The 21,223-nt window shown below is 46.9% G+C and overlaps 2 protein-coding genes across 5 annotated transcripts in view; both read left to right on the top strand.

Annotated features, from left to right (window-relative positions):
- On the top strand, positions 1–15,863 carry OGFR (opioid growth factor receptor). The gene is made up of 8 exons (XM_083507387.1): positions 1–531; positions 4,511–4,558; positions 6,990–7,052; positions 7,503–7,584; positions 9,166–9,244; positions 10,786–10,852; positions 11,877–12,025; positions 13,805–15,863. Exons 1-8 carry the CDS (start codon positions 235–237, stop codon positions 15,414–15,416), a joined length of 2,397 nt encoding a protein of 798 aa, XP_083363513.1. The 5' UTR covers positions 1–234; the 3' UTR covers positions 15,417–15,863.
- Positions 15,864–17,783: 1,920 nt separating this feature from the next.
- The window catches only part of COL9A3 (collagen type IX alpha 3 chain), a 66,556-nt gene continuing 63,116 nt past the window's right edge, over positions 17,784–21,223 (top strand). The window contains exons 1-2 of one of the 4 annotated variants that reach the window (XM_083507430.1): positions 17,785–18,005; positions 18,898–19,144. In XM_083507430.1, coding sequence (XP_083363556.1) covers positions 19,079–19,144 — 66 coding nt within the window. In that variant the 5' untranslated portion in view covers positions 17,785–18,005; positions 18,898–19,078. Of the gene's footprint in view, positions 18,006–18,051; positions 18,182–18,659; positions 19,145–21,223 lie in introns of those variants that run through there. The other 3 variants (XM_083507431.1, XM_083507428.1, XM_083507429.1) reach the window with 3 other exon arrangements.

Raw genomic sequence — 21,223 nt, 5'->3', positions numbered from 1 at the left:
CGAGTCTGCGCCCGCGTTCCATCGGCTCCCCAACGTTCGGAAGGAGAGCTCGCCGGCCAATGAGAGAGCAGCTCGGGGTGGGGCCATCCACGACCGCCCCCGCCTCCTCCTCCTCCCACGTGCCTTTCGCTTTGCATCGCCGCCTCCTCCTCCTCCTCTCCCTCGCCGCCGGTGCAGCGGCTGCATCCGCTTTTCTTTCGGTTTCCTTTCTTGCGCGCGTCTTCTTCGGCGAGGATGGCGGAATGGCGGTGGGGAACGGAGGAGGAGGAGGAGGAGGAGGACCGAGCAGGCGAGGAAGAAGAGGAGGAGGAAGAAGAAGAGGAGGAGGAAGGATTCTGGGAGTACGATTCCACCTGGGAAGAGGAGGAAGAAGAGGAGGAGGGAGGAGAAGAAGGTGGAAGGCAACTGGAGGGAGATGTGGGGAGGAAGGACTCGGGGGCGGCTCCAGCCGCTGACAAAGACGCAGGAATTCAAGAGAAGCCCCAGCCCCCCAGCAGCAGCCCAGGATGGTGGTCGCCCTCCGGTAGCCAGGTGAGGGTCTTTGCCTATGGATTGGGGGGGGGGTGGATAGAAAGTGGCCTTTGATCCCTTCCGGGTCTCTGCAGAGAAGGAGGCAAGGGGGGGTCTTGTGCGCGCGCTAATAATAATAATAATTATTATTATTATTATTATTATTATTATTTATACCCCGCCCATCTGGCTGGGTTTCCCCAGCCATTCCGGGTGGCTTCCAACAGAATATTAAAATACAAAAACCTATTAAACATTAAAAGCTCCCCTAAACAGGGCTGCCTGTTTAGGGCATATAAATAAATCCATTTACTGGAGAGGTTGCAGCGCACGATTTCTTTCCCAACGTGGTGGTGTTGTTTTTTAGAAGGGGCTCGTTTGCGGCTATTATTGTGGGGAGGGGCGGCGTGATCGGAAGGGAGATCACTGTTACGGTTCGCCTTACGTGACTCGACCTCTCCCTCCCGGGAAAACGAGGAAACAGAAACGAAAAGCCCTCTTTAGACGATCAAAAATATTTGAGAAAGTGCCAGCCGGCCACGGGACGCTGCTCCCGTCTTCCTCGGCCTCAAAGGGTCGGGCGCACGTCTTGTTGCAGATCAGTGCATTTGCAAAGGGGTCTCTTGTCCAGCGTTTCCCAAACTTGCGGGGATGCAGGAAGTTGGGCGATGGCTAAATACTGTTATTAAGCGCTGATAGTGGTGCTGGGGAGGGTGCAAAGGTGTCTTTAACTGTCCTGTTCCTTCCTCCTAATTGCAGGAACGGCCTCGGTGGTTGTTCTCATTTATTTATATTTTTCTGTCCTGGGCTAGGGTTGTGGGAAGCTGGGCAATGGAGTTTGCCTAAGGCCGCTCAAAGGAGTTTTTGGCTTAACTGGCACCTTGAACCCAGATTTTTCAATGGCAGGCCTTGCATTGCAGAAGCCTTCTGCTTCAGAATGCGGAAGGTGTGTAGTCGCACTTCTCAAAGCTCACTCGTCTTTTTTTTATAAATATAAATGTTCGTATATAGAAAAGTTTTCCCCCGGGAAGAAAGGTTCTAGGCCAGGCGTCTTTTAATTGCTTGGCTAATGCAGCAGTTTATAGAAACATTTTGTGTTTTACTTGAAACCCAAAACATTAACCACCGTTCTAATTTGTTACATTAATTTTTAATGCTGTATTGTGTTTTTAATATTCGATTAGGAGCCGCCCAGAGTGGCTGAGGAAACCCAGCCAGACGGGCGGTGAATAAATAATTATTATTATTATTACATTAATATACCACACATCCAGTTGAATTCTTGGAGGCATTCACAGTAAGGTACGGAATGATGATGTACAGTATGATAAAACAACGACGATGATGTGCATTTCACAATAAAACTCTTAAAACCAAAGTTACATTACAAAGCAGAAAACACAGCCCAAAAAACCTTAAACCCAGCAGATGAAACAATTAAGACCATGGTAAAGAAATAAAAATAAATTTACTAGGCGATAGTTGCATAGTTATGAAACTTTTTAAAAATAAGTCTGTTACTTCTTATTTTATGCATTTTCGCACGTCACTTTAAAGCTTAACCATAGTTAAAAATAAGCTGTGGTTTAATGCAAGTGGCCAGCTTTTTGTTGCATGCTGCACAAAACTTTGCTCCTCCCCTGCTCCTGCTGTCACAGTATTGGCGAGGGAGGAAACTACAGGCTGGTATCATATTACTTGTGAACCAGCTCTCATGATTTGTGTAGAGGGAAACAAACCATGAGCACTGGGTTACATATGTAAAGTGCGGCCAACTTCTGGTTTGTTCCCTCCCCAGCTCAACAGGAGCAGGGGAGGAACAAATGAAAGCACACAGCTCATTCACATAAACCATGCTTTGTTTTTAACTGCAGTTTAGTGTGACGTGCAAACAAGGCTTATCCAGCCTTCCTTTTAATAAATCAACTCCCATTGGATATTGAAGGTCAGTAGACCTATTCTGTTTCTTCAGCCTAGGAGAGAAGAGAATGAAAGGGCCGCAAGAAAATAATAATTTATTATTTATACTCTACCCATCTGGCTGGGTTTCCCCAGCCACTCTGCGCAGCTCCCAACAGAATATTAAAAGCACGATAAAACATCAAACAAAATTTTTTTCCCTAAACAGGGCTACCTTCAGATGTCTTCTAAATGTCTGATAGTTGTTTATTTCCTTGACATCTGATGGGAGGGCGTTCCACAGGGTGGGTGCCACTACCGAGAAGGCCCTGTGCCTGGTTCCCTGTAACCTCACTTCTCGCAGGGAGGGAACCGCCAGAAGGCCCTCGTAGCTGTACCTCAGTGTCCGGGCTGAACGGAGGGGGTGGAGACGCTCCTTCAGGTATATCTTGCATCTCGCACAACAGAGAAATGGAAACTAATATTTGGATTTGGTTTTGCTGTGCAACTTGCAAGAAACGAAACTGGAATATAATGGTGCCTGTGTATCATATTTCAGTTTCTAAGTTTACACTGATTCTTAGGAAGCAACCTGAGAAGGTCAGGATTGCTGGTGTAGATGCCAAATTTAATACCAGTCTGCTTTTTGGAGCTTGTCTGCCTTTTGGCTGATTCACCCAGAGCAGCTGAGTAGGAGAGTCACCTCCCAGTTCTGTATCTGTGGTGTTGTTTTTTTGCTGCTGCTGCTGTCAAAATTAGTGGGGTGGGTCACCCACAAAAATTGCTTGGGAAGCCACATCTGGTTCTCATACTGGGAGTTAAACATCCCCATTACATAATAGAGTTACATAATAGAAAGTATTAATAAGCGAACATGAATTAAAAAGGGGGGGGTAACCATTCCAGGTATGAAATTAATTGACTGCTTTTTCATGAAGTTTAAAACTTTCTTTGGTCCAGGCTGGGATGTTCCGGGTAAATAATAATATAATAGTTTATTATTTATACCCCACCAATCTGGCTGGGTTCCCCCAGCCAGTCTGGGCGGCTCCCAACAGAATATAAATAATACGGCAGAACATCAAACATTAAAAAATTCCCTAAATAGGGCTGCCTTCAGATATCTTCTAAAAGTCAGATAGTTGTTTATTTCCGTGACATCTGATGGGAGGGCGTTCCACAGGGCGGGCGCCACTACCAAGAAGGCCCTCTACCTGTAACCTCACTTCTCGCAGTGAGGGAACCTCCAGAAGACCCTCGGCACTGGACCTCAGTGTCCGGGCAGAACGATGGGGGTGGAGACGCTCCTTCAGGTATACTGGGACGAGGCACTCCTTGGCCAGAAAAGCAAATTTTCTACTCTTGGCCCATTACCAGAACTATTGAATGCAGTTCTTGAAAAAAGGTGCCCGTGAAGCCATTTGTTCAGATGCAACTGTCATCAAGTAATAAAGAAATATTATTTCTGAGTTATTCCACACACCAATCGTCTTCAACTTGGTGCGTTTCAGTTGTTTTGGACTACAACTCCCATCAGTGCCAGCCAGCAATCAGGGCTGATTGGAGTTGTAGTCCCCAAATCTGCTGGGATTTTAGGTTAGAAAAGACTGCCACAAACTATTCACTGTTTCTTGTTTAGTTTTCTGATACAGTCATGCCTTGGGTTGAAGTAGCTTCGGGATGAGTATTTTGGGGTTGCGCGCTGCGGCGACCCGGAAGTAACGGAGCGCATTACTTCCGTGTTTCGCCACTCACGCATTCGCAGACGGTCAAAATGACATCACACGCATGCGCAGAAGCGGTGACGCGCGGACGCGGGTTGTGTTCGCTTCTGGATGCGAACGGGGCTCCGGAACGGATCCCATTCGCATCCAGAGGTACCACTGTAGTAGTCATAGGAGTTGCACCACCGATATGACTCTCCTTTCTTGACCTTGCAATTCTATGACCGCTTAATATTCCCAGAAATAACGAAGAACCACGATGAACCAAATGAAGAGGCTTTTTTGTCAGGTGTTGGTGAAATGCGTTTGTTCTAACTGTTGATACCAATATCCTAAATGTTTCTAAAACTTTTAAATGTCCTATTTTCTCTCTGCAGGAGTGGCAACGGCCAAACCTTGCCTCCATGAGCTTTAGAAAACGCACGGTGGGTGTTTTCTTTTTTAAGTTTTGTGCCTTTTAAATAATTGGACTGTGTGCTCTTCTCCTGTAGCCTTTGGCTCTTTGATCCGATGCAAGTGAGCAAGTTTGGTGGTCTTGCTGTTTTCATGCCTTCCTCAGCTGAAGGACCAGTTTTGAGCTGCAAAGAATCTAAACTATAAACGCTGAAGTAGCTTGTTAGGCCCAGTAGCTACCAATTAGTTTCCAGGCTCGGTTGGAAGTGTTGGTTTTGATCTATAAAGCCTTATTAGGCTCAAGACCCCAATCTCCCCTCTGGTTGCCCCACCTCTCCAATACCATTTTTGTTCAGGCATCGCCTTAAGACCCGTTTAATTTTTGCAGGACCATTGTTAGCCACCCTCTATGAACTCTGTACGAGGAAGGCTAGGAGGCAAGACATCAAATAGCGTAGTTGCTTTGCAAACTTATGTACAGTGGTACCTCGGGTTAAGTACTTAATTCGTTCCAGAGGTCCGTTCTTAGCCTGAAACTGTTCTTAACCTGAAGCACCAGCCTCCTGCTGCTGCTGCACGATTTCTGTTCTCATCCTGAAGCAAAGTTCTTAACCCGAAGTACTATCTGTAACCTGAAGCGTCTGTAACCTGAAGCGTATGTAACCCGAGGTGCCACTGTACTGTAGAGGAGAGTGGTGCAAAAGTTGCACTTGTCCCTTTAATAAGGAGGCATCATGGACTTTCTCCTGCAGCATGTGTTTGTGTGGATGTTATTGCCCTTCCCATTACTGGGGTGCCTCTTCTCTTCACTAGTCCAGTGCGAGGGTAGAGAAGCCACAACAATGAGCAGCAAATGTCTCTCTGTCTGGCCCTTGGAACTGTCCCCAGCCCAGACCTGTCACTGGCCCTGCATTCCACCCCATAAGTTTTTGCCTGGCTGGAACTTGTCCTCCTTGAACTCTACTAATGCCTCTTGGTGGAGGCATGGGGGAGAGAGAGGGTTGTGTGTGTGCGCACACGCACACGTGCATATAGAAACTAACCTACAGCCCAAGGGTCAAATTTACACTTCCTGTTCCACTCACTTGGACTTGGAAGGAGCCCTTGAGTTCATCTAGTCCAGGGCTTCCCAAACCTGGGTCTCCAGGTGTTTTTGGACTACAAGTCCCAGCATCCCTGACCACTGGTCCTGCTAGCTAGGGATGATGGGAGTTGTAGTCCAAAAGCAGCTGGAGACCCAAGTTTGGCAAACCCAGCTCTAGTCGAACTTTCTACAGTGCAGGAATAGGCAGCTGTCCCGTATGGGGATCAAACCTGTAGCCTTGGCATTATCAGCACCACACTCTATCCAACTGAGCTGTGGCCCTCGGCCAAGGAGCACTCTCAGGGCATGGCTTCCCGTAAAAATATCACTTGAGAGCATGGTGGGAGTGAACCAGTAAGCCATTTGACATGCAGTGATTCAGCTACCCCGATTGAGGTTTCACTATTCATGGAACCTGACTTCTTGTTCCATGAAGTGGGATACTAAAAATAAAGTCTGTGCCATGGTGAAGTCTGCTTGCAAACTGCGCAGAGAGTCGATACGAGGAGGCAAGGTTGGCAATTGAGCAGGAAGCCCGAGGCTCAAAGACGGAGCGCTCAAGCTCTCTTCCAGCAAAGCAGCCCTGTGTTCAGTAAACTTATGGCGGGTTGGTGCCATCTAGCTATAACCCCCATGGCAAAGCACGCCACTGGCATTCTCTCCCCATGGCATCCACATCACTAGGGCTCTGCACCAGATTCAGCCCCACCCTGAGCCGAATCAGGCCTATTCAGAGGGAGTCGGGTGAGTTGGGTTCAGACAGCCATGGTTTGCTGTGGGTCGGGTTGGAGGGCCCAGAGCAATCCTTGGCCTTCTCAGTAGTGGTACCCACCCTGTGGAACACCCTCCCACCAGATGTCAAAGAGAACAATTACCACTAGACTTTTAGAAGACATCTGAAGGCAGCCCTGTTTAGGGAAGCTTTTAATGTTTGATGGATTACTGTATTTTGTTGGAAGCCGCTCAGAGTGGCTAGGGAAGCCCAGCCAGATGGGTGGGGTATAAAAAATAAATTATTATTATTATCACTATCATTATCGTCCACTAAACATGAGCACTGCATCTAAAATAGATTTTCATAGCATTCTAGAGTTTCAAGGGACCCTGAGGATCATCTAGTCCAGCCCCCCTACAGTGCAGTAATATTCAGGTGTCCCATACAGGGATCGAACCTGCAACCTTGCCGTTTTCAGCACCACACTGTAACCAGCTGAGCTATCCAGGCTTCTCTGGAACTTTGCTCCTTTCGATCTAAATAACTTTGCATTGTCAATATGGAAGGACTACATTGGCTTTTGTGGTGGCCTGGAGGGTTTTTTGTAGGGATAATTCAGCTTCACAGTCCCTTCCTTAACTCTCGCCGCCCCCCTCTCTCTTAGAACGCAGCTGGTCGCAACTGGATGGCAGCAAAAGATATGCAGAAATACAGGCAACATTATCCGGTAAGATTGTGTTGATCATCGTTCATAGCAAGAGACTGCTAGCTGGCTGTGCCATTCATTTATTGTACGCTCATCTTGTATATAAGCCCCCAGTGATCCACATAACTAAGATCTGAATGGCGCTTAATTTAGAAAGGAAACTTCCCAATCAGGGGTCTCCAACCAGGTGCTCTCCAGAAGTTGGACTCGCAAGTCCCATCAGCCCCAGTCAGCATCACGCCCATGGCCAGGAGTGATGGGAGCTTCTCTCCAGCAAAGAAATCATTGGTTCCAAAAAAATAAAAGGTTATTTCTGATGTCCCAATTAAGTCTGCTAAAGGGGTGTGGCACGCAACAGGTTGTGTATGGTCAAGATTTTCCTGGGGTAGCTCAGTGAGAGATCATTCACATCCACAACTGATGTTCCTTCCTTCCTTCCTTCCTTCCTTCCTTCCTTCCTTCCTTCCTCAGGGCTTGGAAGAAACAGAAATGAGAGAAGAGAAAATGTGGAATTTGAGGTTTTACAAAAACGAGATGAGTTTTCAGCCTAATGGTATGGCTTTTGATATTATTCTCTCTTTTCCCCAAGGCAAATGTTAGGTCTTATAAGGTTGCTTTCCCCCCACCACTGGCCCTTGACAGAGGAACGAACTGAATTCGGTTTTAGAACGCTATTTATTTATTTATGCCTGTTCCCTCCCTGCAGAAATGATTGAAGGCCTGTATATATTTCCTACAGCTGTTCCCCCTGGAAGGCAGAATTAAATCTGTCAAAGGGAACCCGTTGCATTCTGCTGTTGCAAGGAGCAGGTTTCATTCTCTCTTTTTCCGGGGCAAAAGGCCCCTGTTTCTCCCGCAGGTGTTTATGAATTCTTCCTCACAATACACCAGGATAGGTCAGCCATGCAGTAATTCCTACAGTCCCTGAGTGGTGGAGATTGCCTGGGAAATCCACATGGCTTGGAACACTGGAAGTTGCATTGTATCAAGTCAGGCCATTGGCGCACCTAACTTAGTATTGCCTACACGGACTGGCAGCAGCTCTCCAGGGTTGTAAGCGGCGGACACAAGTACTCTCAGCCTGGATAGCTCAGTTGGTTAGAGCATGGTGCTGATAACGCCAAGGTTGCAAGTTCAATCCTCGTATGGGACATACTCCTGAATTGCATGGGGTTGGACTAGATGATCCTCAGGGTCCCTTCCAACTCTGATTCTCTTTTCCTGAAGCCTCCATCAACTGGCATTCAGAGGCATATGACCTGTGGAAGTACAGTACAGCACAGCCGTCATGGCTGGTAGCCAATTGCTAGCTCTGTCCTCCATAATTTTGTCTAATCCTCTTTTCACGACACCCAAGTCAGTGGCCATCGCTGCCTCTTGTAGCAGCGAATCCTACAATTCATGCACTGTGTGAAGAAGCTGCTTTGCCCATTCTGAATCTCCCTCCCTCCAGTGTCAAAGGGACGTGGGTGGCGCTGTGGTCTAAACCACGGAGCCTCTTGGGCTTGCCGATCAGAAGGTTGGTGGTTCTTCGAATCCCCGCGACAAAGTGGGCTCCCATTACTCTGTCCCAGCTCCTGCCAGCCTAGCAGTTCGAAAGCATGCCAGTGCAAGTAGATAAATAGGTACCACTGCAGTGGGAAGGTAAACGGCATTTCCGTGTGCTCTGTTTTCCATCACTGTGTTCCGTTGTGCCAGAAGCATTTTAGTCCTGCTGGCCACATGACCCAGAAAGCTGTCTGTGGACAAACACCAGCTCCCTCAGCCTGAAAGTGAGAGGAGCGCTGCAACCCCATAAGTCCCCTTTGACTGAACTTAACTGTCCAGAGGTCCTTCCTTTTTTTTTTACCCAGGCATTTGGTGGCTGCAGAATACTATTCCTGGCATCCCCAGGATTGCTGTTTATTATATAACTGCAACTGACTTTAGATGTTTTTAATTGTTTTTGGAATGTTTTAGCTGTTTTTGAAAGTTCTGCTTGGGTTTTGTTTTGAATTGAGTATCTGTTTGCCACTCTGGGCATCTTCGGGAGGAAGGGCAGCGTATAAATTCAATTAATAACAGTGGGGGAATCTCTCCATTTAGATGCTGTGCCTAATTTTAGACCCTTCTTATGTTTCCCATCCTCTTCTAGGCCTCCTTATTGAAGATCTCCTTGAGATGTGGCATAACGACTATGTCACTCTGGAAGAAAACCATTCATATATCCAGTGGTAAGTGGCCCCCATTAGATATTCTAATGGCACTTGGGGGTGGGGAGTGCTGTAGGCTGTTTTCTGTTTTTGGACATTCCTGTTCTTTCCTTTCCCCTTCTCCTCTTCTTTGGAGGCTCTCCAAAATCTGAGCCAGAGCACCTTCCAGAGGGGCTGTAACAGACTTCCTTTGGGCGGGACTGCAATGAAAAACAAGGTTATTTCCATCAAATATTGTTAATAGTGAATTGCAGCTTGCATTCTAGAAACATAGACGTGTTTTGGGCTACCACGGTTCGTGCCCTCACCCACCAATGAGCGTAACGTTAAAAAGCATCACTCCCTGTGCTGTATGCATATTCAAGGTTTTGATGATAATAATAACAATAATAATAATTTATTTATTTATTTATTTAGACCCCGCCCATCAGGCTGGGCTTCCCCAGCCACTCTGGGTGGCTTTCAACAGAATATTAAAATACAATATTCTATTAAACATTAAAAGCTTCCCTAAACAGGGCTGCCTTCAGATGTCTTCTAAAGGTCTGGTAGTTGTTTTTCTCTTTGACATCTGGTGGGAGGGCATTCCACAGGGTGGGTGCCGCTACCGAGAAGGCCCTCTGCCTGGTTCCCTGTAACCTCACTTCTCGCAGCGAGGGAACCGCCAGAAGACCCTCAGCACTGGACCGATGGCTGATGCAAAGCTCTGCTCCAGTTACTTGTTAAACAAAATGCTTGGTGTGTGTGGCACTCACACAAGTGCGTCACGTGTTGGTCTAAGGGTTTGGGTAGGATGCTGTGGCAAGATGTGAGCAGGTCCTAGGCAGTTTGGGGGTTGATATTCCAGCAATAAAAACCTTAAACCAGTTGCCAGCCGGTGCAGATCCCATTAATAGTGTATCCTCCTCTCAAGCCTAACTTTGGGGGTTAGGGGGTACCAGGGAAGGCCTCTGAGGCCACCTGTGCACCTGCGGGAACCATGTTGCAGACCTCTGTTTTAATGTGTAGCCAACTTCCTGAAGTCTTGGGTCAAATCGAAATAAACTGACCCATTTTCAGGCTTAATCAGGGTCTCGGTATTTCTGCAGAAGTTAAGGTGTCTGTGCAATGCGGAAGAATCCTCGCAGCTCTGTCACACTCGGCGCAGTTGGGAAGAAAACGTGAGCCAGGGGCATAATTGTCTCTTCTCAATGGCTGCTTCCAGAAGTTGCTCATCAGGCGAGGCAGAATCTTTATACTCGTTCCCGACCAAGAGGGGTCACTGTTGCTTGCAAGAAGGGATGAGAGGACAAGGAAGTCAGCACAGTGCAGCTGCACTGGTGGAAACAATCTGGTCTCCTGCCAGCGTGTTTGCACCCCATCAACCTTCCTGCTGCTGCAGCAGCAGCCCACCTTCCAGGAAGCTGGGCAGCAGCGGTGGGAGTTGGGGTCCAACAATATCTTGAGTGGCACCATGCTGGATTCTGTGCCTCTCAGCAGTTGGGATGTCCTGCTTGTTTCTGGGCTAAATTCTTGTTTTCTTTGCAGACTTCATAACCCCTCTTTGTTTGACTTCCTTCCAGGTTATTTCCTTTGCGTGAGCCGGGAAGGAACTGGCGCGCGCGGCTTCTCACCTGTCAAGAAATCCAGGTAGGAGTCCTCTTGCCCTTTAAACATTGGCTTTAAAACCACAGGTAGGGGGAAATGGATTCTGAGTTTTCTGCTTTCTTTTTACACCCATTTATGAAATAATAGCAACTCTTGACTGTAGTGGCTTTGGCGGTATGAATGCTGGGGCCCATAAGACCTGTCTCGATTTCCCCACTTCCACGCTAGCACCAGTCACCCAGGAATTGCCAGAGGTGTCTTCCCTCTAGCTTTTGGTCAGAGGATGGAGATAGGCCTCTGGTTCACCCAGTGAGGTGACCCACAACCTGCATTGCTAGCTATCAGGACTCAAAAAATATGGAGGGCACCAGAATGAAGGTTGTTGAATTGCTCCATGATGGAACACCTTGGCCAACTTCTAAAGTTGCTGTTGTTTCAATTCTAAAATGTTCCTGTATAGCTGTTCATACAGCATCTTGCACTAGGGACGCGGGTGGCGCTGAGGGTTAAACCACAGAGCCTAGGACTTGCCAATCAGAAGGTCGGCGGTTCGAATCCCCGCAACAGGGTGAGCTCCCGTTGCTCGGTCCCTGGTCCTGCCAACCTAGCAGTTCGAAAGCACGTCAAAGTGCAAGTAGATAAATAGGTACCACTCCGGCGGGAAGGTAAACGGTGTTTCCATGCGCTGCTCTGGTTCGCCAGAAGCGGCTTAGTCATGCTGGCCACATGACCCAGAAGCTGTACACCGGCTCCCTCGGCCAACAAAGCAAGATGAGCGCCGCAACCCCAGAGTCGGCCATGACTGGACCTGATTGTCAGGGGTACCTTTACCTTTACCTTTTGCAGCAGGTTGCATACGTCAAAAACAACACCCACAAAATCAAGCAGTAAAATAGTACCAAATAAGCAAAAAAGTTTAAATGAACAAATTAAAAAAAAAAGTTTCACAATATATTTTTACCTCTGGATTGTAATTAAAACCTCAAAGCAGTTTTCAAGTAGAACGAAACAATGAAGTCCTCAATAAAGAACAACCGTTTTGTGTCCTGCCCGTTGGGTATTTCAGGCCTTCAAGAAATCGAAAGAAGTCATGGCGAGGTTCGTCAGGGCTTACAAGCTCATGTTGGACTTCTATGGAATCGAGCTGCTAAATGAGAAAACGGGCGAATTGCGACGAGCAAAGAATTGGAGAGAGAGATTCGAGAACCTCAACCAGTGAGTTGCTTTTCTAGACAGACTTGTGCATAAAAGTCACCAAGTGGCCTGCACTGCAGTCATCATTCTGGGAATGGAGTTGAGAGATGACCTAACCTGGGGAGAAAACAGCAAAGACCTAATGAAGAGAGCACAGCAGAGGTTATATTTTCTGAAAATCCCCCGGAAAAATAATCTCTCGACCTGTTGATGGCATTTTACCATTGTACTGTTGAGAGTGTATTAACTTATGGTCTGTGTGTGTGGTTTGGGAGCTGCACGGTCAGGGGAAAAACAATGCTGTCCAGGGTTGTAAAGACTGCGGAGAGAATAATTGGGTGCACTCTTCCCACCTCGGATCAAATCTATGCTTCCAGGTGCCATAAGAATGCAGCAGAGGTAGCACAGGATAGTGCGCACCCCGGAAATGATCTCTTTCAGCTTCTGCCTTCTGGAAGAAGGTACAGGGTTATAAAGACTAGGACTAGCCGTCTGAGAAACAGTTTTTATCCAAATGCGATTTTGGTTTTAAACGCAGTTTAAGGTAGTCTCTGTGGGAGTATATTGTATTTAATTATGGGGTATCAGAGTTTTTAGGGGGTTAACCAGGCTGGGATAGCAGGCTTGTTGGTTTTTGAATGTCTGGTGTAGATTTTTTCAATTTCGTTGTTGTGTATGGGACAATGACAATAAAGGTATCATATCGTATCGTGCCAAATGTGAATGAAGCTGAGTGAAGCTGGCTTTGTGCTGTGCTTGCATAGAAAGAGCTATTCTGTATTAGTCTCAAGAACATCAGGGCAGCCTTCTGGATCAAGCCAAGCCTCATTTAGTGCAAGATCCTGTTCCCACAAAGGCCGACCAGATGCGCATGGGAAGCTTGCAGGCAAGACACGAGTGCAACACTTCCCTCTCTGCTTGCAATTCTCTCCCCGCTTGTGATTCCTGACATTCAGAAGCGTTACTGCCTCTGAAACATAACCATCATGGCCGGTAGCCATCAATACACGAATGCTCTGTGAGATGATGGGCTGCGCTAGGATCCATGGATTTTGCAGTGGGTTTGTGAGTGAACTTGGGCTTGCATGGGAACACCAGCTACTTAAGCTGAGTTGTGCTTGATAGGCTGAGCGCCATCAAGGCAAAAACATCCTGCCAACCAGAGTTTCTGCATAAAAGCATAATAGAATTTATTATTTGTGCACCGTCCATCTGACTGGGTTGCTCCAGCTGCTCTGGGCGGCTTCCAACAGATATAAAAGCATAATAAAACATCAAACGCTAAAAACTTCCCTATACAAGGCTACCTTCAGATGTCTTCTGAAAGTCAGATACAGTTGTACCTGAAGTTGAACGGAAGTCCGTTCCGGAAGTCCGTTCGACTTCCAGAATGTTGAAAAACCAAAGCGCAGCTTCTGATTGGCTGCAGGAAGCTCCTGCAGCCAATCAGAAACCCCATTGGATGTTTAGCTTCCAAAAGAACATTTGAAAACTGGAGCAGTCACTTCTGGGCTTCGATTGTTGGGAAGCCAAAATGTTCGAGAACTAGGCTGTTCGACTTCCAAGGTACAACTGTAGTTTATCTCCTTTGACATCTGATGGGAGGGCATTCCACAGGGAAGGTGCCACTACCAAGAAGGCCCTCTTCTTAGTTCCCTGTAACTTCACTGTCGGCTTGTTCCATTCCAAAAAGTAAGTGGGAATGTCCTTTGTAGGATATTTGGATAGTAGCTCCCTTCCGAGCTAGTCGTTTGCCTTCACAATGTGAGACTTACTTCCCCTTCTTTCTCCCCCTTTCAGGTTCAGCCACAATAATTTACGGATCACTCGCATCCTGAAGTGCTTGGGAGAGTTGGGCTACGAAAACTACCAGATGCACCTGGTGAAGTTCTTCCTGACGGAGATCCTGGTCCACCAGGAGCTCCCTCGGGTGCTGAGAAGTGCCTTGGACTACTTTGTGTTCACTGTCCGGAACAAGCAGCAGCGGAAGGAGCTGGTCCATTTTGCCTGGCAGCACTTCACGCCCAAGCGGGATTTCGTCTGGGGGCCACACAGGAAGCTCCGGCGATTCAAACCCCGGTCCCCAGAATTCCTGAACAGCGAGCGGCTTGAGGGGGAGCAGAGTGAGGATGGAGAGGAGACTGCAGGAAAGAGTGAAGTCGAGCAGCAGCATAAAACATGCCAGAGACTTGAGGAAGAGCCTGCAAGGAGGGAGAGCATGGAAAACAATCAAGATGAGTTCCCGGACAAGACAGGCATCATTTGCCCTGCTGTAGACCAAACAACCAATAATCTGATTGAGGAGCCTGTATCCAAAAGTGATGATGAGCTGGGGTTTTCATCCAGTGACTCTGTCCTTAGCAAAGTTATCGAGGGAGAGCCTTCCTCTGGTATCCGTGGCGATGGATTGCAGGCCGAAGATTCTCTGGAACCCCAAATGAGTCCCTCAGGTGAACATGAAGCTTCAGGTAAGGCAAGTCAACGTGGGCTCTTAACAGCAGAGGCGAAGAAGGACGGTGGGAAAGAAGACACACCGGTTTCTTCATTTGTCAACTTGGGAAGGCAGGATCTTGTGGAGGAGGCTGAGAGTGGGGCACAGAAGGGCAGGAGGAAAGATGGAGCGCCAAGTTCTTCGCCTCCCCAGCTGGAAAGGCAGGATCCCGCGGACGAGGGTGAGAGCGGAGCGTCCGGTGAAAGTCTGAAGGAATGCAAGAAGAGGAAGCTGGAGATGAGCAGGTTGAGCGAGGAAAGCATCAGGGTGGTGAGAAGCCCCACCGACATTGAGAAGATCTCTGCCAACCTCGGAGAGGTTGTGATTGGTCAGAAGGGGATCGACGGCCTTCAGTTCACAGAGGAGAAGGCCTGCCCCTTGCTGCCTCAAGGAGGTGGTATGGATGGTGGGTACATGAAGGAGACGGAAGCCACTGACGCAATGAGAAAAAGACGGAAAGTTGAGATGGCATCGGAAGGCAGTGCCTTGGGGACACCTGAAGAGGTGGGCATCAAGGTGGCATCCTCTGAGAGCCAGATAAACTCTGCCAGCACCGAGAGGACAGATCGAGCCTGCCACGATGCGACAGTAACAATTGGCAACACTCCTACAGACAGCGACTGTAAAACGCCGGGTGTGGATTTATTGGTTAATTCCAAAACTAACGCCGAGTCAAGCCTTTCGCCGGACAGCTGTGCGCCAGCCCAGTCTGGCAAGCAAGGAACTACCTCTGCCTTGGAAGTCAAGAGATTGCAGGCCAGCGAAACTCTGCCATTCAGTGAAAAGAAGGCTGTGGGTGGTGAAAGCCCAGGACAGGAAGAGGGAAGTGTTGAAGGAAAGGCAGAAGGAGTGGCAGATAGGAATGAAACACCTGAATCTGCGGAGAGTGTGAATTCTGTATCAGGTCTAGAAGCAGAATAGCTTTATCCTGGATAAGAATGAGGTGGTTCCACTGATTCTGGAGGCAGTTAAAAGGATATACCTTTTTACAAGTTGATCAGAACAGCACCAGTCCACTGCCCGTGTGTGTGTGTGTTTTGGTTCCTCTTTTTGTATACTTGTTTATGAAGCCCAAAACCTCTAAATGGGTTGTTTTCACTGGGGACAAGACAACAAAGGCTTCGAGATGAAACTCCCCCAGTTGTTGACTTGCATACTTGATCTTCTGAATTCTCAAATAATGTGTGTGGGTTTTCTCCTTTACTTTATAAATGATTCCAAATAGCTCTGGTTTCGAAACGGAAATCATTTTTTGAGCAAGTAAATGCCACTTTGTGGGCAAATTTTCCAGTATTTACTAGACGGTCCGAAAGGAATCTATTTGTTAAATTAATCTTGCTTTGTTAAAATAAAAGTTCCTAACTTCTAGTTAAGAGCTTCTAGTTTCTTTTCTTCATCATTAAACTGGGCATGTTTGAGAATGAAGCCTAAGCTAAACAATCTTGCAAAGGTCTCCTGGGAGAAGAATGTTTTGAGGAGTCTGATTTCATGTTCTTAAATGTAGAGAGGTAAGGAACAACAGTTGTTTTCTTCCATATACCCCCCCATAGACTTTGGTTTATGAACAAGTTAAAAAACACAGATCTCAAAACTGATCGTTGGAAGACTCCTCTTTCTACATCTCCATTGGGAGAACTGTCAATTTATTCTCACACTCTGCTTCCTGCTGCTTAACTACTTGTCTATATGAGGAGAGTCTAAAAAGTTAGCAAGACGGGACTTGGGGGGGTCTCTAGTGACTGGCATTGCCCCTCAATGCAGCTGAAGGCGTCTTGGTGACATTCCTATAGCGCACCATCAACCAAAGCCTCTGGGTGGTTTGCAAACTTATAATTCAAAACATGCAAATAAATGCAATCAGAACCTTATAGCAATCTCAACACAATATAGAATACAAGCCAGCACACGGCAGCGTTAAGTGCAATGTAAAACCAGTAAGGGGAAGTGATTGTCTCCCAATGGTCTTATGTGTCAAAAGGACCATAAGATCAGTGGCAGCAGGTGAACCTCTCTAGGGTGTCTGCTGTGCAATAGGAGAAAGTGAGAGGCGGCCTCGTATGAAGGTCTTGGGGGCCAGGCAGGTATATTCAGGAGGCCACAATCCTTCAGATAACCTCACTGCAAGCTGCATAGGTTTTAAAGCGTGTTGGGGGAACCAGTGGCCCTCCAGCTGCTGGTAGGCTGACAACTCCCACCAGCCCCACCCAGAATATCCAGTGGTTTGGGACAATGGGAAAGTCCAGCAATCCAGGTTTAAAGTTTAAGACAAACACTTTGAATTGGGCATGAAAAGGGACTGGAAGCTAGTGCAGATGACCAAGCGGTGGTGCGATGCCTGCCCAGGTCTGGACCAGCTGAAGTTTCCAGACTACGTAGAACAGGTAGTTCTCCAACCAGGAGGTTACCAGAGCCTGGATAACTCAGAAGTCTCTCTCTGATCTGATAAGGCACTCTGAGTGTACACTGCTGGACCTAAGCATCCCCACCCCAAAATCGCACACCTCACAATTTTTCCAGTGTGCTGCAGCTGTGAAAAATACAAATGTCATGCTTATAATCATCTTTAGGAAAGCAACTGAAAATAAAATGCTAGTACAGTGGTACCTCGGGTTACATACGCTTCAGGTTACATACGCTTCAGGTTACAGACTCTGCTAACCCAGAAATAGTGCTTCAGGTTCAGAACTTTGCTTCAGGGTGAGAACAGAAATTGTGCTCCGGCGGCGCGGCAGCAGCGGGAGGCCCCATTAGCTAAAGTGGTGCTTCAGGTTAAGAACAGTTTCAGGTTAAGTACTGACCTCCGGAACAAATTAAGTACTTAACCCAAGGTACCACTGTATCATAATGCCATTATGGTGCAGAAGCGTCTGGAATGCTGTACAGTTTGATTGCCTCAAAAAGTGTTTCACAATCCATCTCTTGAGGAGCAGAGCGGAAGTGTTTCCTATAAGAATTATCACATTAGAATACAGTGGTGCCTTGCAAGACGAAATTAATTCGTTCTGCGAGTTTTTTTCGTCTTGCGAATTTTTCGTCTTGCGAAGCACGGTTTTCCCATAGGAATGCGGTTTTAAGAAAAAGGAAACAAACTTGCAAGACGTTTTCGTCTTGCGAAGCAAGCCCATTGGGAAATTTGTCTTGCGAAGCAACTCAAAAAACCAAAAACTTTTTCGTCTTGCGAGGCATTCGTCTTGCGAGGTACCACTGTATCCACATTGCCTGGCATTGGCCCAGACAGCAGTAGTTGATCTCTGGCGAATCTGGGTAATTCACACTTGGCAGCTCGTCGCTAATCGAGGGATCAATAAGTATGTCTGAACTCTTGTTGCCGGTTTGTGCACTAGCGCTGTCCTGCTTATCCATGGGTACAAATTCTAATGAATAAACTTAAAATGTGAGAGTTAAGTTGTTCTGGATATGACCCCTGCAACCATTCCAATCATGGTGGGACTGATTCACATGGATACATCCTTGGGTCACCCAGCTAACACCCTGTTAATGTTTTTCCATGTAAGTGGTGTCAGAGAGATCAAGGCCTTTTTGCATTGCCAAATGGATCGACCACAACATATATTTAACCCACATAGAACAGTCACAGCTTCCCCCAAATAATTCTGGGCACTGCCGTTGAAGTGTGCTGAGAGTTAGGAGGCCCCTATTCCCCTCCCAGAGCCACAATTACCAGGGTGACTTAATCTACTCTTCCCAGGGAACTCTAGGAATTATAACTCAGGGGAATAGAGTTCGCCTAACAACTCTTGGCACCCTTAACAAACTACATCTCCCAGAATTATTTGGGGGAGGCAGTGATTGTTTATAGTGGTATCATAGTGCTTTAAATATTTGGTGTGGTAAAAAGTAAAGGTAAAGGGACCCCTGACCATTAGGTCCAGTCGTGGCCGACTTTGGGGTTGTGGCACTCATCTCGCTCTATTGGCCGAGGGAGCCGGCGTACAGCTTCCGGGTCATGTGGCCAGCACGATTAAGCCGCTTCTGGCGAACCAGAGCAGTGCACGGAAACGCCATTTACCTTCCCGCCGGAGTGGTACCTATTTATCTACTTGCACTTTGAAGTGCTTTCAAACTGCTTTGTTGGCAGGAGCAGGGACCGAGCAATGGGAGCTCACCCCGTTGTGGGGATTCGAACCGTCAACCTTCTGATCGGCAAGACCTAGGCTCTGTGGTTTAGACCACAGCGCCACCCGTTTTCCTTCATATGTAGTCTGGATGTAGCCTAAATCAGCTAACCCAAGCCAATCCTTAGCGCTCTCCCCTGTGCCTGGGCCCTTTGTCCTGCTATCCCCCAGCAAGCTGGGGAAAATATATTGAGTTATGAATGGAGGTGTCCAGCTCTTCCTTTCCTCCTCCCCTTTCTCAGTGGCCTGGTCTCGTTCTCCATCAGAGTCCAGCCCCCTCTGCCTCCTTGGCTGGCGTGTCGGTTCCCTTCCAGACAGGAGGCACAGGTTTCCCTGGCGGTGGAAGGGACTCGTTCAGGAGTGGAGTTTCTGAAAAGCACAGGACGGAATAATAGGCAGCAGGGGGAGAAGGCTTCTGGAGCCAAGAGGAATTAATTTGTGACGGCTATGGCTGGGTTCTCAGCCCTCGGATTACTTCTTCTTTCTCAGCTTTTGGCCTCCTCCTCAGCTCAGGTAAGGAGTGTTCCTTCTGCCTTTTCGAAAGGACAGAGCTTCCCAGCTGCAGTTTAGCTCCATCTTCTGGAACAATCATCCACATCTCCCAAAAAGAAAAGGACAGACCGTATCACTTTTCTGTTATGTATAGATAGGTCTGTGAGGTTTCAGCCTGAAAGCAGCAGGACTTACATCTGGTTTGGTGTGGTACTTCCCTGAGTAGCAATTAATCTTCAATGCTCACATTTTCGTTTGCACAGTCCAGATAGCAGAATACAAGAGCGGTCTTGGTTGGTCTTAGGAATCGGGATGTGATTCGAAGAGTCTTTAGTGATTATGAAAACTTGAGTTGTTTCCAAGATCCTTAACTATATGATTTCTGCAATGCTATTGTATGGTCCGTGTCATAAACCAACTTCATTAAATTTTAGGAATTTCTAACACACTAAACACCTTTTTCCTCGCTATAAGATATTAACACTAAGATGTCGGGGAGTTGACTTGGAGAGTAACCGTTTTGTTTAACATGAAAGCTTCAAGTTTCAGACTGAACAAAAACTACAGTGTTCTGTATTTTCAGCCTTTTTGGAGGTGTGAGCTCCCCCCTCCTTTTCCCATCAGTTGATCTCCTCTGAACTAACTTTTAAGGGGATAATAATAGCCTTATGGCAAATCCTTCATCCAGCAGAGGCCCCATTCCTAAAGAGCACCCTGCAAGGAATATTAATTACTGAATTATGGGGGAATTAAAAGGGATTCTTTTCTCTAAAGTTGCCAGTGAAGTTTGTCTGCAGCCGGGTTCAGGAATCTAGAGTCGTCCTGTCCCATCCGTGAGCAAACCTTGCTGTACAAAGAAAGCTTTGTTGACCAATGCCTGGTTGCAAGTTACTCTCTGGGGCCTTTTTTTCCACATAGAAAAGCATTTATAGCATTTCTCTTCCCCCCCCCCCAACCTTAGCACCAAACAGTGCGTGCATTCATTGAGTAGAATTTGACACAGCTCACGGAAATTGACTGCAGACCCCTATGTCTCCACCTTATAGACATATTATAAAGATGGCAATTTGCACACTGTTGTAACGTTAACTGTAATTCGCCAACACAACATTGGAAAGTGGTTCTGTAAAACTCGGTAGGGTTAAGATGTGCAATTAATGTAATTCGGAACCGTACTTGCTAAATCTTTTCTGCGCTATAAATTCTGTGCTGCAAAGGAAGAAGGGCTTTGACCCATTAGCCACCAGGGGAGGGGGAGAGAGAGAAATCCTTTTGAATCTGCTGAGCCGCAAATTTGTCTGAAAGTTTAGAAATAGACAGCCAACAGGAACATACAGGTGAGAGATGGAAACCAATTGCGGGTCGGGGAATCTGCATTTCAAAGGGATAGTGTTTAGGACAGGGATACGAGCTGTTTGTAGTTGCCTTTGTTTTTAATGATGGCTGATAAAATGTATTTTATAATATACACCATCCTGGTGTTGGCACTTGATGATGCATCTTTTAAACCAATTAAATAAAATGACGAGGTTCAAGTCCCCCCCCCCATTCAGCTATGATGCCCATTGAGTTGTTCTGCATAAGTGATTGCCATAATAGTGGTGATTAGGATCAAGTGGAATGAAGCCGAGAACAGAAGATACAAGCAGTTCTGGATTTACGTATAAGCTAAACAAGCTATAGCTTAGGGCCCCACTCTCTTGGGGCCCCCCAAAAAAATTTAAAGGAAAAAAACCTTGGATGTACATTTCCAAAATATAAGATAAAAAACAATTACTTTGAAAAAAATACATATTTTGTTACGTGCAAATGGCTTTGGATACCTATGAGGTCCATAAGTTACCATATAGCATATATTCAACACAAAAAAGCGACAATTTGTTGTTGGCAAAGGACAGCTGGATATATAAAGGGCCCCATTACCTTCAGTAGCTTAGGGCCTCATCAAACCGAAATCCGGCCCTGGATACAAGTGTGATAAATTATAGTTGTGGAATGGGGTCTCATTTCTGAAAGGGTGTCACTAAATGAAGGGTCTGGAATTGAATGTGTGCTTGTTTGAAAGTTCCACGACAGCTAACCCCAGAAACAGGGCGAGGG

The sequence above is a fragment of the Podarcis liolepis genome, assembly GCF_965112155.1.
Source record: "Podarcis liolepis genome assembly, chromosome: 6".
Lineage (NCBI taxonomy): Eukaryota > Metazoa > Chordata > Lepidosauria > Squamata > Lacertidae > Podarcis > Podarcis liolepis.
Note: the sequence above shows the minus strand (reverse complement) of the source record. Positions and strands in the feature narration are given on the sequence as shown.